This window comes from Ursus arctos, unplaced genomic scaffold (assembly GCF_023065955.2).
Source record: "Ursus arctos isolate Adak ecotype North America unplaced genomic scaffold, UrsArc2.0 scaffold_13, whole genome shotgun sequence".
Classification (NCBI taxonomy): Eukaryota; Metazoa; Chordata; class Mammalia; order Carnivora; family Ursidae; genus Ursus; species Ursus arctos.
In genome coordinates, this window is record NW_026622797.1 from 51,867,880 (window position 1) to 51,882,549 (window position 14,670).

At 46.3% G+C, this 14,670-nt stretch overlaps 1 protein-coding gene across 1 annotated transcript; it reads right to left on the minus strand.

The window, feature by feature from the left end:
* Positions 1-695: 695 nt before the first annotated feature.
* Positions 696-14,601, minus strand: MTRES1 (mitochondrial transcription rescue factor 1). The gene is made up of 4 exons (XM_026511706.4): positions 14,190-14,601; positions 7,004-7,482; positions 4,870-4,942; positions 696-974 (listed from the first exon to the last, which is right to left on the minus strand). Exons 2-4 carry the CDS (start codon positions 7,468-7,470, stop codon positions 795-797), a joined length of 720 nt encoding a protein of 239 aa, XP_026367491.1. The 5' UTR covers positions 7,471-7,482; positions 14,190-14,601; the 3' UTR covers positions 696-794.
* Positions 14,602-14,670: the final 69 nt, after the last annotated feature.

A 14,670-nucleotide genomic window follows, 5' to 3' on the forward strand; every position in this document is an offset into this window, starting at 1 on the left:
AATTAAACACTCAGCTTATTACCCTAAGCTGGGGTAGGGGTCATCACATTTTTTTTTTTCTGTAAAAGGTAAGAGAGTAAATATTTTAGGTTTTGTGGGCTACCTAAGGCCTCTGTCATATATTCCTTCCTTCTCTTAACGCTTTAAAAATGTAAAAACCATTCTTGAATGCCATACAAAAGGCCTCCAGCCGCCTCAGTTTACCAACCCCTGCCCTGAACAATTCATTTTAAAAGGGCCCTAAGTAGCCCATTCGGAATGAGTTGGAACAACTTCACTTATCCATACTTCTGAAGACAAACTGAAGGGAACTAAAGCTCACATGTGGGTAGTTCAGAAGGGTTGGTGGAGAAACCAGTCTCCCCATGGATATGAAGGGTGACCTTGACTTTACTTGGTTGCCGTAAGAAGCCTGAACCCAGGGAAGCTGGTCAACAAGGATAAAACTGAAATGAAAGCACAAACAAGGCCAGTTTATTTCGCACAGACTCCCAAGGTAGTTAATGTGGGAAACAGCAGGCTTGGCATTAAAACCTCTCTGGGGTTAGTTCATTCAGCACACATCTTATTCATGCTCACGAGGCCAAAATGAGGTCGAAATGGGCACAAATCAAGCCCCGGACAGGAATCCAGGCCACGGCAGTGTCTCCAAGCTATGGATCCCAATTTCCATAAAATAGCTCAGCAGAGTCCACTAAAGGTTAGATAACTTTATTTTAATAAAAATATCCTTTTTTGAAGTTGGCCCTTCCCCCATCACCAGAAAGCAGTTTTATCAATAAAAAGCAATCCATTTATTTCGACATACTCTTTTTAGGCAACTTTAACTTTTTCCACCGGCGTAACACCACTCTGTACTTTTCACTTTCCGTTTTCTCCTCCAACACTTTTTTCAGGAGAACCCTCATCACTGTCTCTGTTTCTGCTTCTTTATCCTCTCCAATTAGAAGATCCAATGTATCTCCCACTTTCACCTGAAAATTAAAAGAAAACTCAGCCTTCATTGCATTTTGGGAAACACAGGCCAATGCAAATGTCCTTTTTTTTTTTAAGTTTATTTTTTTAGTAATCTTTACACCTAATGTGGGGCTCGAACTCATGGCCCTAAAATCAAGAGTCGCATGCTCCACTGACTGAGCCAGCCAGGTGCCCCACAAATGTCCTTGCTTTGAGTTTTAATCAGGGGACCATCATTACACAGAGGGGCATGTGAGAAAAGGTAGTGATTCCTCTGACGCCGTCCCTTATCCCTAGTGCCTCCAGGTGAAAGGGCCTCCCTCAGAGAATGCCTCACACGCATGTGCCCAAAACCATCCGTGTCCTTCCATCAGACCTAGACAGCTGGCTGCTTATGGCCTGTGTGGTGTGGCTCAAACACTCACCTCTACTAGATGATTGAAGGACACACTCAGAGGGATTTGTTTCAGTAACAGTGACAAGAGGCAAAGAAAGTGGGGCACAATCGTAGAGAGTATGTACGCAGTAATTATTGCCAGCACTGAAAACACCATTTCCAGTGTGACTTTTCATTGATTTCGACCCAGATGAGCTGCGGAATTGGGGATGGGGCAGTCTGTTGAAAATCAGTCACTGCGGAGTCACAGCTGCATCTGTTAGAGAAATGGTAAACTTCTTTTCTAGCTCTGACTAGCCCCAGTGATGCCACATCATCAAGATAGTACTCAATTCACAAAGACAACGTCACAAAAAGGACCAAGGATCAAGTTGGATGCTGACTCAATGAGTTCAAAGGGCTGAGGTCAAACCCATTCTTGCCCAGATGGGAGCCTTGGGCTAACTAGTCCAGGGCATGTCCTAGGGCAGTCACAGACAGCAGTGTTGCCAGGGACAGCCCACGGTGGGCACCTGGTGCTGGGAGGTCAGGATTCCAGGGGTACCTGCCCAGTGACTCAGGAAGGAGCTAAACGGACCCAGGTGCCATATGCTGCTTTTACTAGACACAAGCCAGGAACAGCTGGGGCCATCTCAGACCACTAACAACTGCTTCCAAGGAGGCGGGCAGCAACCCCATGTGTTGGCCGTGGCCTCTAAGTGGGCACACATGGCCACTTAAAAGAAATATGGTGTCACTTTTACCTTCTTTTCTGATTAACGCTCTCTGAGGCACTCCTAAATTCATGCTGTCAAAAACATCTGCACCTTACCGGGGCAAGCTCGTATTTGTTTTCCCACCCATTCAAGGGCCCAGTATTCAGTCTACAACATGGGAATGCACACATTTGCCACCATGCCATACTGGTCAACCCAGGCCTAGGGCAGCTACATGTGAAACACACAGCAGCTGATTATAAACCTTCTCCCCTCTGGGCTGAGAAGCAAAAGCCTTACACCACAAGGAAGCATGAAGATTGCTTTTCCCCTCGGTCTGAAGGATGGGCTGACCCAAGCATCATCTAGGGAGGCTGTCCTCCCGTAGTTCTCGTGAGTTCAATTAAAAAAAAGACAACAAAAAACAAAACCATTTGGCCCAATTGTGTGGACATTTACAGTCAATGTCCAGAAATACAAGGTTTGAAAACGAATATTTTGAATCCCTTTACATTTTTCAGCATGACTTTATTTCATTAAAATTCACTTTTTAGTAAATACCATGCATATATAAAAGGCATTAAAGGGTACAGAGAGAAAGGCAACCAACCGTTCTGTGTATCCCTTCACAGATCTACTGTGTGCAGTATCTGGCCCTTAAAAAAGCTGGCTAGTGTGTGGCTGAGCAACAGACCCCTTCAGGAGCCCGCTTCTAAGGCAGAGACTAGGGAAGGAACGTTTCTCCTTTAGCCGGGCAATCCCAGGGAGAGGTGAGCTTCGGTCCCGTCCTCAGGCCCTATGCAGCCTTTGCGTAAGTCAGCAGGCACCCAGCACCTACAGCACCATGGTTCGCAGCTCACAGGAAAGCTCCGCGGCGCCACAGTCTGCCTGACCCTTCAAGGCCAGCAGCCAGGCACAGCCCCGCGCGGCAGGCCACGGAAGGGCAGGTGTCCTTTATTCCCTGCAAGGGCCTGTCCTTTCTAACGTGGGAGACGGCACAGCACACACAAAGCAAACTGGCTGGGATTATGGGCTGTTCCAAATATCTACATTTCAAATCTCCCCTTAGCTGCAGTTACTATGGCTACAGGCCTCCTAGTAACAAGGCAGTCGAGTGTTAACACCGGCCCCTTCCTTTGCTGACCCTCAGGAGAAATCTGGAAGGCAGCCGAGACAACAGAACACCCAAGGCAGAATGAAGCAGCAGCAATTAGACTGTAGTTAACAATATCTCAAAGCAGAGAGGGAAAAAGAGACTTGTGGCGTTTGTAAATGAGGCCGGGCACAGAGGCGTGGGTGCCCAGAGCAGGTCTTGTCTCGGGAACACGGCGGCGGCGGAGAGGGGGCAGGGCTACAAGCAGGAAAAAGCAATTACGGGACAAGAAGGGCCTGATCTCCAGATGCACGTCTGGAGTGCCTGGTGTCCCGCAGCTCACAGAGCCGGGACTGACACGCTGAACCTGCCGGGTCAGGTGCCATCCCAGATCGTGGACCTTGGGACTCGGCAGCTGAGACAAGCACTGAGGAGAGCCCTCTCCTCCTGTCCTCCATGAGAACCTGTAGGAACCCAGAGAGCAGGGTCTCCGAGGAAAGCCTCGGTGCTCACCTGGGTCCACGGCCGACAGCTCACACCTCCCTTGTCCCAGGGGTGTAGCTCAAGCCCTCCAAGCCCTGGGGTGCCGTGAAATATGAAACAAGCTTAAAAGCCACCTACGAAAGTGTGTCTAACTTCCCTGGAACATTGGTTCCCTAGACACTAAGAGTGAGATTGTCTGCCAATGCCTCCTGTCTGCGTCTTCCAAGTTTTCTTTTTTTTTTTTAAAGATTTTATTTACTCATTTGAGACAGAGAGACACAGAGCGAGCATGAGGAGGAGGGAAGGGGGACGGGCAGAGGGAGAGGGAGAAGCAGACTCCTCACTGAGCCAGGAGCTCCAGGCCGGGCTCGATCCCATGGCCCTGGGATCCTGACCAGAGCCCAAGGCAGGTGCTTAACCACCTGAGCCACCCAGGCGCCCCTCTTCCAAACTTTTAAAGAGCGTCTGTCATAGCTTTTTTATTGTGCTTTGTTAACTTTTACTATCATTCGTGTTTTTCCAATTATGAAAGTGACCTATACTTATAAAAAACTCAGAAAATAAAAAGAATGAAGAAAATAAAACCCATAATGCCCCAAAGATAAATACTAGTAATATTACTATTTTAATTCTAGATGTATGTATATATGCAACCTATTTCTACAAAAATACACATTTTAAACTGTATATATATATGACTTATTATAACAACACTGGGTACTGGAAATGCATTTGCTTATACTTGATTTCTCTCACTTAGCAATGGTATTGCTGTGGGCCTGTTAGAAAACAGAGTCCCTTTCTGACAGCTGCTCTGCACACCGTGGGGCGCACGAGTGCCGGGGGTACGGCTGACCGGATCAGCGTCACACGTCTGCTCAGCAACAGCAGTCCAAAGTCACCTCTACACGGATCAACTCTTTCTTTTCAGTCTTGTTACTAGCTTCTCATGGGGCTAATGACTTGGTTAACGGATTTTTGCCAACTGTGACAGTGGCCTATCTTAAAATTTTAAAGAAAAAGGGAAAGCTTTCTCTTGGACATTACGGCTGCAGAAGAGCAAGCGGTTTGTGTGGCGGAAGCTGGCTGGCGGTTCTCCCTAGCTTGACCAGGCCCGTGGGGAACTGCAGAGAGGGCAACACAACACACAAAGGAGTCACTGAGGACCCTCGAAGGGAAATCGGGGTGGCACTGAGTACTGGCAGAGCAACAGACAAAAATGTCTGGCTGTCAGAATAGCTCACCGTTCTGCTTTTCTTCCATAATTTTTCCCCATTCAGCCTGAGTTCACCTTTGTAGAATGCATCTTCCACTTTGCTTAACAAAAAAAAAAAAAAAAAAAAAAAAGTCAAACGCTTTGAAATAGAAATATATTCAAGACAATTATAGAGGTCTGAGAAAAACACCTGCCATTAACGCTTATTCTGACAGTGACCAGCCTCTCCACAAAACCTCCATTCTGGGTGCCAGGGAAGTGGAAGTCAACTGCTCCCGTGTGCATGTGAAACAGCGAGATCAAGGGGCGCTTCTGAACAGATGCCGGACGGGGGCAGAGATGTGCTGCAACCGCTGGGCAGGTAAGCTTCGGGAGGGCCTGGGGTACCCCACCAGACTCCTGCAGCAGCCGCCTGCAAAGCGGGAGCTCCCATTATTCATGACCATCAAAGGGCTCTGGGCTCCGAGAGAAAAACCAGGCACCACACGTACGGTGAAGCCATTAAAAAAATCCCCTGTGACTCCGCACTGAGGTCCAGGAAATGCCAACCCAGCAGCCACTGATCTCTCAATTCAATCACTAGGGCAAACAGACCAGGAGAGGGTGCTGACAAAGATCCATACACTTTTCTCTCGCTGCTCTAACTTCAAGTGATTACCATCTGGGGCTCTGCTTATAACAGCAGCAGCTACGTCTCTGGGGAAGAGACAGCCCCCACCCCCCAACAAGTATGCCAGATTTTAGAGAACATTCAGTAAATCCCCAAGAGGATGCCTATGGGCTCAGTCATCTTTATGAGTTCTTAAGCTTTGTGGATTAAAAAATTAAACTACACCATTAAATTAGGTCATAAAGGTATAAATTACACATGGAAATCTGAGTATATTATCCATACCATGATTCTTACCTTGCATGCAGTATGCACACAATGATTGCTAAAGGAATGGATGAACAATGAGGGTCACTATTCTTATATGATTAGTCCAGCAGAGAGAACAAGAATACTAAAAAAATCTTCAAAGTTCTATTTAACATCTCTATGCACTATATATGAACACAGTATTTTCTTCATAATAGCTAACATATGATGAGTACCTACTATGTGTCAGGCACTGTTAAAATGCTTTATTATTTTTTCAAATTTAAATTCAATTTAATTAACCCATAATGTGTTACTAGTTTGAGGTAGAGTTCAGTGATTCATCAGTTGCGTATAACACCCATCACATCACGTGCGCTCCTTAATGCCCGTCACTCAGGTACGCAACCCCCACCTCCCCCAGCAACCCTGTTTGTTTCCTAGAGTGAAAAGTCTCTCATGGTTTGCCTCTGTTTCTCTTACTTCCCTTCCCCTATATTCATCTGTTTTGTTCTTAAATTCCACATACAAGTGATATCATATGGTATTTGTCTTTCTCTGACCAACATAATCCTCTCTAGTTCCATCCACTAAGATGCTTTAGACAGAAGCACCAACTTCTAGAGTAGGGCTGTTTTACATTTTACAGATGAGAAAACTGAATTCAAGGAACTTGCCCGCGCTCACACAGAGCATGAGGGGTCTAGCTGTAGAGACTGCATTTTTTTTTTTTTAAGATTTATTTATTTGACAGAGAGCGAGCGAGCACAAGCAGGGGGAGCGGCAGGCAGAGGGAGAGGAAGAAGCAGACCCCCTGCTGAGCAAGGAGCCCGATGCGGGGCTCGACCCCAGGACCCTGAGCTGAAGGCAGACACTTAACCGACTGAGCCACCCGGGCGCCCGAGCCTGCATTCTTTACATTACACTGCTTCTGTTGCTTCTAAAAGGTACCTTCTCACACTGTGGCATTTGTGAAACCCAGGCGCGGTTTCCTCTCGCTATACACCTCTAACAAGGTCATTACTTTCCTCAAGAAGCTGGTATTAAATCGGTGGCTCATCTTAAGAAGAGCCGCCAGTGTCTTAGGATCAGGGAAATATGGCACATGGGATGTGCAGTCACCTGACTTGCTGGGGAGTCAGTGTTCTCATCTGTAGGAGGAAATAACTGGAACAGGTGACCGGGAAGGTGCTCTCCTAACTGTGGCTGCCCCTCACCAAAAGATGGGCTGAGTGATGGGAACTACTACATTAAAATGACAAAAAGACAAGGGGTTTTATAATAAAATGCGCATCATACTTACTTTCTCCCGACATCTAGGCCTGTCTTTAGGATAACATCATACCGAAAAGACTGCACTACTTTCTCCAGATCTTTATAGTCTTTGATCACAGTGGGGTCATCCTCCAGCTCCTCTTCGCGCTCACTCGTCTCACGATCACTCTCGTCTTCAGAGTCCTCTTCATCCTCAGCTTTTTGCAGAGTCTTCTTAGTGGATTTTTTAGAGCTTATATTACTTTTAAGTCTTATGGAAAGTGGGAAAATATATTCTGGAGATATTAAAAGCTCTGGGAGTCTCAGTGAGAAAAAGCTATGGAGAAATGTTTTACAACTTGATGTGTTTAACTGGGTACTAGAAAAATATAAGTATCGATTCCAGGAAGCACAGAGTTTATAGGAAGGTGTCCCTTGCAGCGATCCCCAGAGTCCAATCCAGGCATCTGGCTTTCTCAAAACGCTGGTAGGCAATCTGACACCGGTCAGAGCCATGGCGCATATAACCTGAAACAGACAATAATTCAGTTTTATTTCACAAGTGCTGTGTCCTGGCATCCTCACAACATAAACCATATGTACCACGAACACTCTGTTATCAGCACTGCACTTACTCTCCCCTACAAAAGGCCATACTGGTCTGCACATACTCAGGGCTACGTACTTTTCCACGGTGAGTCTTCCAGCTGTGCTTCCCTCGCAGGGTGGTCAGGAGGATGGAACTAGATGTGTGTGAACACCCCGGTTCTCCTCTTCTCCATCCCCCAAATTAGCTTGGATATGGACTGCTACCGAAGAATATTAACAACAGTTCTCAACGGTTTTAAAAAAAAAAAGATCTCAAGCAGAGAAAGACTATTTGCTGACATACGTCACATCCTTACGACACTGACTTTGCCAAGGAAGGACACCAAGTCATAACTTCCTAAAACCCAGAGTGAATCTCTAGGCTTTATTTCAACCCCTGCCCCAGCAAATCCAAGCTAGCAAGGAGCAGACCGGACAGAGCTGCGTTTTACCTCCTTTTCCATCTTTCTCCTACTGTTTAACGGAGCCGCTAGCTAGTAGAGAAGGAAGGGGCCAGAAGACCCAGAAACTAGCTAACCGTTTCCTGAGGCACCGAGGTGCTAACATGCCAGAGAGTAGTCAAGTCCTAGGTTACCTCAAAGGCAGCAGAAACCATCTTCTTATGATGGGAGCAAACCTTCCCAAGCACACCAAGATGGCTTTAGAGACCACGGTTTAGTAATCTGAGAGGGTTGCCATATGGCCCATATCCTCATACCTTAAGTCTGTCAGTGACTTTCCATGGTGCCAAGGCTATCCTTTCAGACAGATCTCTTTGATGTTGGTTTCAATTATTTTTCCTTCCTACTTTCCATTCATCACAAAGCTGACAACAGCAATTACCTGTAAGCCCACTCAAAAGCACACAGCTAGCTACTTCCAAGTTGTATTTGTTAACATGCTGGCTCTTATTTTTGTTGGCATGAACAAGGCAGACACCACAAGCTCAACTCTGTATCTCATTGCTCTTGGGACACCAATCTGAGTCTTAACTGAGAAATAAAGCAGGCATAATTTAAGGGTTGTTTTTCAACACAACTGTAATTTGAAATAATTTTTAAATGCTATAAAATCCACAGAGTGCTCTAAAATACTGACTGGAAACTATTTGAAGCACCTTAAAGAGAAATATTGAGAGAATCATTTTTATACATATTCTATCTAATTTAATAGAGAATGAATAATAATCACGCATAGGAAAAAGCCTTAGATGTTATACAACTAGGGATAAAGAAAGAAAATAGTGTATTTCAGTAGTTCCTAGACTTTGTATTTCATGGATCACTATAATCAAAAATTAAGGGGCACCTGGCTGGCTCAGTTGGTGGCGCATGTGACTCTTGACCTCAGGTTATGGGTTCGAGCCCCACACTGGGCATAGAGATTACTTAGAAAAATAAAATCTTAAAAAAAAAACTAAACTAAGCTAAAAAAAGTTACCTAATGGTGGACTTTTTGCCAAGTAAAGATTCTTTTAAGTAGTAATTGCTACTCTTATTACCATAATTTAAGAGAAAGAAGATTTCAATGATTATATGTGAAACATATTTTCATGGTAGAAAATTTGAAAAGAATATAAAGAAAATTCAAACCACCCATATCCACTCTATGACAACCAATGTTAACATTTTAACATATATTCTTTACGATGTAAAATTTTAAGAAAAGTAATTCTCTCATAAGCAGAGCCTTTCATACCTTCCCACCCACGCAAAACACAAGAGGAAGGTTAACCATAGTGGCCAGAGCTCTCAGAGTACTATCAGCCTCAGAAATTCTGTGTCGGTCCTAAATCCTAGACTCATTAGCATTTATCTGGTGATGACCAAGTTATGGGCCAAGACAGCCCTGGCTGAAATCACCAGTTACTGTTGGGCCTAGACCAGATGGTTAATAAGATGCTCTTGTAATACAGAAGATAAAGACTGGCATTAGTGATGATAATTTGCCTATCTTTAGGTGTTTTTCAAACTATAATGGTCATGAGCCATTATAAACTTTTTACTTTTTAAGAACTAAAACTGGGGGTGCCTGGGTGGCTCAGTCAGTGAAGCGTCTGCCTTGTGCTCAGGTCACGATCTCGGGGTCCTGGAATCGCCCCTCTCCCACCCCCCACCCAGCATCATGCTCCCTGCTCAGCTGGGAGCCTGCTTCTCCCTCTGCCACTCCCTCTGCTTGTGCTCTCTCGAGCTTTCTCTTGCTCTCTGTGTCAAACAAATAAATTTTAAAAAAAGAACTAAAACTGAAGAGTATAGAAAATATTACAGTACATCACATATAGTAAGTAAATACTGCTTTATATAATTTTCACTGCAATACACATACACATATGCTGGGTCACCATGGAAGATACATTTACTGAAGGTAATAATAAAAAGAAGTTTGAAAACAGTGGCCTAAGTGACTTCAGCGAAGTTTGTTTTGCTATCAGGTATAATGCCAAAGGCTATATGTATGCCTGCGAGCTGAGAACCTTGCTGCACATGCCCCCCAATTAACAATATTCCTGGAGCAGAATGTGTGTGCGGAGATGAAAAGGGCAGCCTCTCAGGGATAACTTTGTACAGGGCCCTCATTTTACAGATGAGCACAAATGAGACCTGGAGCAATTTAACAATCTGCTAGGTCATACGGCTAGTAAACAATACAGCCAGGCTTCCAATGACAGGTCTTCTTAACGCTCATTGTTTACTATGGGTCAGGCCCTGCTCTACCTATTAATTCATCATCTCAGTGACAGGGTCACACAAATACTAAGTGGATTCAAACCCAGGCTCCCTGGCTAAGTCTTTAGGCTCTTTACCACCATGCTGAACTGTCCGTCAATCTTCTGACTCCAAGTCCACTGTTCTTCCTGCTACACCATGAAATTTATGTCTCATTTTCTCTTGAACAAAAACCAATGTTCACCAACTGCAACACCAGAGAGAATGCATAGTTTCAGGAGCGGAGGCGTGGGGAGAACTGGTGCCCTGACTTAGAAGATATCCTAAGAGGAGACATCCTGGGGGAGGAGAGTCCTGTCAGTCAGTCTCTGGATTACTACGTTTCCCCCTCGAAGTCCTGCCATTATACCACACTGTTCTCTTTTGTGAGGAATGCCTGGATATGATGCTGCTCTTTGGATGGATCACGAATACATTACATTTACCTACACTAGGACACTTATGCTAGCACAAAGCAGCTATTTAAAATCATACTCACATGGAAATACAATTAACATAACCAAAATGTTAGGCCAAGCACTACCTTTGTGTTTATTAGCTGCTCCCGCTCTGTGATCTGCTTCACGCTCTAGGAGGCAAACGCTGGTACATGCTGAAGTTTAGGTAAAATTTACTAACATAAAATTGAGAAAACACATTAACCTAATTTTTGCTGGAGAGGATCACCATTTCTAGCAGTGGACACCCAGGGCCATGGGGTAGAGTCTGAGAACCCAAGTTCCACCACAGAGCCTTCAAACTGCTCAGAGGAGGAGATGTTGGAGGGGAGGGCTAACCAGGTCCCAACCCTCTTCGACTAGAACAGCAGTGCTGGCCAAATACTGGGGTTCCTTCTATTTCACTTTAAGAAAGGATTCTACTACTGGAAAGAAAAGTGTCTGTCCTTTTAGCATGGCTTCTCCATCTTCCAGGCTCCACCTAAGACCCACTCTCCCTCTCCGCCCTCCCCTGCCCTTTCCCAAACTCATGCTGCACCAATGCTGTGTGTCTTTTGTACTATTCTTACCTCCCAAACTCTAAGGGTAGTGACAGGGCAGGAACCCTGCCTCCTTCCTCATTCCCATTCCCAATCAGCTTGGCACATACAAAAAACCATTGAATCCTTGCAGATTCACTTTCCAGAAATGAAGGGAACACCCTACCCATTACCACATCCATCCCTCATTCACTCATTTGCCTGCACATGCCAAGTAGCGAGCTAGACTAGACCTGCGTACAAAGCATACAGTTCTGGTCCTCAAGGAACTGCTATTCAAGTGGAATGTGGGCAGGTAAACTGGCTGTCAGAGAACCTGAGTGAAAGCCCAGGTCCAAAGGAGGCTGGACCCCGAAGACTAAAGCTCGGAGCGGGGATGCCGGAGAAGAGTTCTAATGGCAAAGGTGGCCTGAAACAGAACTCGGGGGAAACAGCAAGTTACAACTATAACTTTTCCCTTTCTAATGGACCATTCTCATTAGCATGCTGTTACTTCTCACACTGAATAACCAACCAACCTTCTCTTAATTCCACTAACCCCCAGCTACAACTTTTCTTGTTCCTTTTTACAACAAAACTTCTCAAAAAGGGTTGTCTCTCTCCTTAATGCCTCTTTTTCTAAACCCAAAAGGCCATTTGTTAGTCCTCATCTTGTTTGACTTCTCAGCAGCATCTGAGACAACTGATCACTCGCCTCTTCTTCACTTGGCTCCCAGGACACCTTGCTCTTGGTTTTCCTCCCACCTTACCTGCTGTTTCTTCCTTCTCCCAGGCATCTTAACGTTGGAGGGCCCCAGGGCTCAATATTTGGCCCGCTTCTCTTCTACAGCTCAGCTCTATCAGTCAGCTTTGACAAATGCATATCAACACACCAAACACTTCCATGGCTTTAAATACTGCCTATATGCCAACCACTCCCCTAGCTATCTCCCATTCCAGACCTTTCTCCCAAATTCCAGACATGTAGATCTGTGCAGGAGACTTAATGTAGCAGCAGGCTTGAGACCATCCTTAGAAAGGCCTGCTTGCAAAGGTGGGCCTTTGGCTGGCATCTGGAAACCTGGATTTCAGGATTCTCACCATTCTCAGAACTGACAGGAGTTGCTCACTGGGTCTAAACTGTTTGTACAATTTCTTATGCTGAGTACCTGCTTTCCTTCTGGGAGTCTTGAATTTTGGTACATGCTAGGCATGTCAGTGCCCATGTGACTAAAGCCAATCAACACCCTGGGCAGAGGCTCTAATGAGCGTTCCCTGATAGATGGTATTTCACATACAGTGTCATAATTTGTTGCTGGGGACTTCAGCATGTCCTATGTAAGTCCACTGGGGGAGGACTCTTGGAAGACCACCTAACTTCCTGCACACTTTGTCTTATGAGTCTTCTCTCTTTGGTGACTGTGCTTTGTATCTCTCTGCTGTGATAAATCACAGCCATGAGCCACAGCCAAGTCCCGTTGAATCTTCCTAGTCAGTCAATGATCCTAGGGGAGGTCTTGGCGACCCCTGACACAATATCCAAATGCCTAACATCTCCACCTGGGTGTGTAACAGGTACCTCAAGCTTTATTGGTCCCCAAACTCCTGACATGTCCCCAACCCTAAATCTGTTCCACCTGTAGCCTTCTCCATCTCAGTGAATGATTAACTCCACCCCTGTAGGTGCTGAGAACAAAAGTTTCCAGTCATTCTTGACTCTCCCTCATACTCGTATCCAATGTCAGGAAACTACGTTGGCTGTATCTTCAGAACATGTCCAGTATCCCATCACTTCTCACCACTTCCACTGCTACCACAGATTTACAGCATCTTGACAGAGGATGATAGCAATACTACAAAGGCTCCATTAGAGTCTATTTTCCATAGAGCTGTGATTCTTTCAAAAAGTAATGTATACCATATCACTCCTACAAAAGCCCTGAGACAAGGTTACAGGCTCTATGTGATCTGGTCCCCCCGTCCCCCCATTTCTTGCCACTCTCAACCTCTGCTCTCAGGTCCAGCTACGCTGGCTTTCCTGATGCTCCCCACATACAACAGGGGCATTTCTGGATAAGGTCTTTGTCCCAGCTGCACCTAGAACTCTCTTACCCCAGAAAACTGCAAAGATAACTCATTTTCTTCAATCTTAACTCAAATATCACCTCACTGCTGTCCACTCATTCCAATTTTATTTAATAAGCATCTTGGTCTCCCAATCTCCCCTTACTCAACTTTTTTTTCCTCCATAGCACTTCTCACCTATCAATTTACTAGGTTTTTCTTTTCTTTTTTCTTTTTTTTGGACTGTCTCTCCTAGTAGAATATAAACTCCACAAGGGCAGAAATCTTCACCTGAATTTGTTTTCCTCTGCTGAATCCCAACTGCCCAGACAGTGCCTCGCACACGATGAGTGCTTAATTAGCCACTGTGGAATGAAAGTAGATCAAGAGAAATGGAGCATCAGAATGAATCCAGAAAAGATCCTACAAAGTTGGAGCTGGATTGAAGGGCAAAAGGCTAGATCTCCAAAGGCCTTGGCCTATCAAAGTTTGGACTTGACCCAGAAAGCATGTGAATCATAGATCTCAAGCAGGGAATGACCTGATAGAAGTGCATTTTAAAAGAGTTCTTTGCCAATGGTGTGGACATGAGTAGTGGAGAGGAAAACGGAAGAAGCCCGGAGGTTTGTGGGGAGATCTTCAGGACAGATAAGACGTGAACGAGCCGAAGCCTGTAAGCAAAGTAATGTCTGGAATAGAGGCAACGCTGCCCTTGACCTGCGGGACACTGGGAATCGCTCCACGTTCGTGAGCCTGTTCACTACTCGGTTAGGGAGAACCTGGTTGAACTGCTTTGCAGTCTACTGCAACTAAAAATCGTCCCTTCTGAAGACCTCTCAGGCTGACCGCGGGAATGGGGTAGGCTCCCCCCCGCATACTTGCCACCCCCGCGAACTGCGCACCTTCCCGGGTCTTCAAGGTCAAAGGAAACCGGACACCTGCGTCCTCGAGCTCCGGGTCTGCGTTTGGAGCCAGCAGTAGCGGCCGGGCCCAAGGGCGGACTGCCACGGCGCACCGGATCTCCACGGCCCCTGCAGCCCCCGGGTCCACAGGGCGTCCCGAGGCTAGTCGGGCCGGGGCAAGACGCGAGAGATTCACGCGGAGTCCTGGCAGGAGCGCAGGCAGGGCAGAGGCGCTCGTCTCGCCCCTGCTTCACGAGTGCGCGCCGGGAAGCTGTTAACAGAGTGGGCTCTGGCCGGGGGCACAACACGCCCGACAGGGGCGCAATTACTTTCAACTCAGGGCCGCTCCTCCTCCCTCGATCCCTCCCCGTTGCCCTGCGGACCCGGGCCTCCAGGCCCCGCCCCTCCCTGCCCCGCCCCTTCCGTCAGCGCCGCCACGGCGAGAGCGGGCCGGGCGGGGCTCACGGACGCGGCGGCGGCG

Bases quoted from the DNA above. Each gene is read 5' to 3' on its own strand.
- MTRES1 (XM_026511706.4), bottom strand. From the start codon at position 7,470: ATGGCTCTGACCGGTGTCAGATTGCCTACCAGCGTTTTGAGAAAGCCA. The intron at 4,943-7,003 runs GTAAGTATGATG...TTTTTTGTTAAG, and splicing joins GGCCTAGATGTCGGGAGAAA to CAAAGTGGAAGATGCATTCT. The intron at 975-4,869 runs GTGAGCTATTCT...TTTAATTTTCAG, and splicing joins TATGGAAGAAAAGCAGAACG to GTGAAAGTGGGAGATACATT.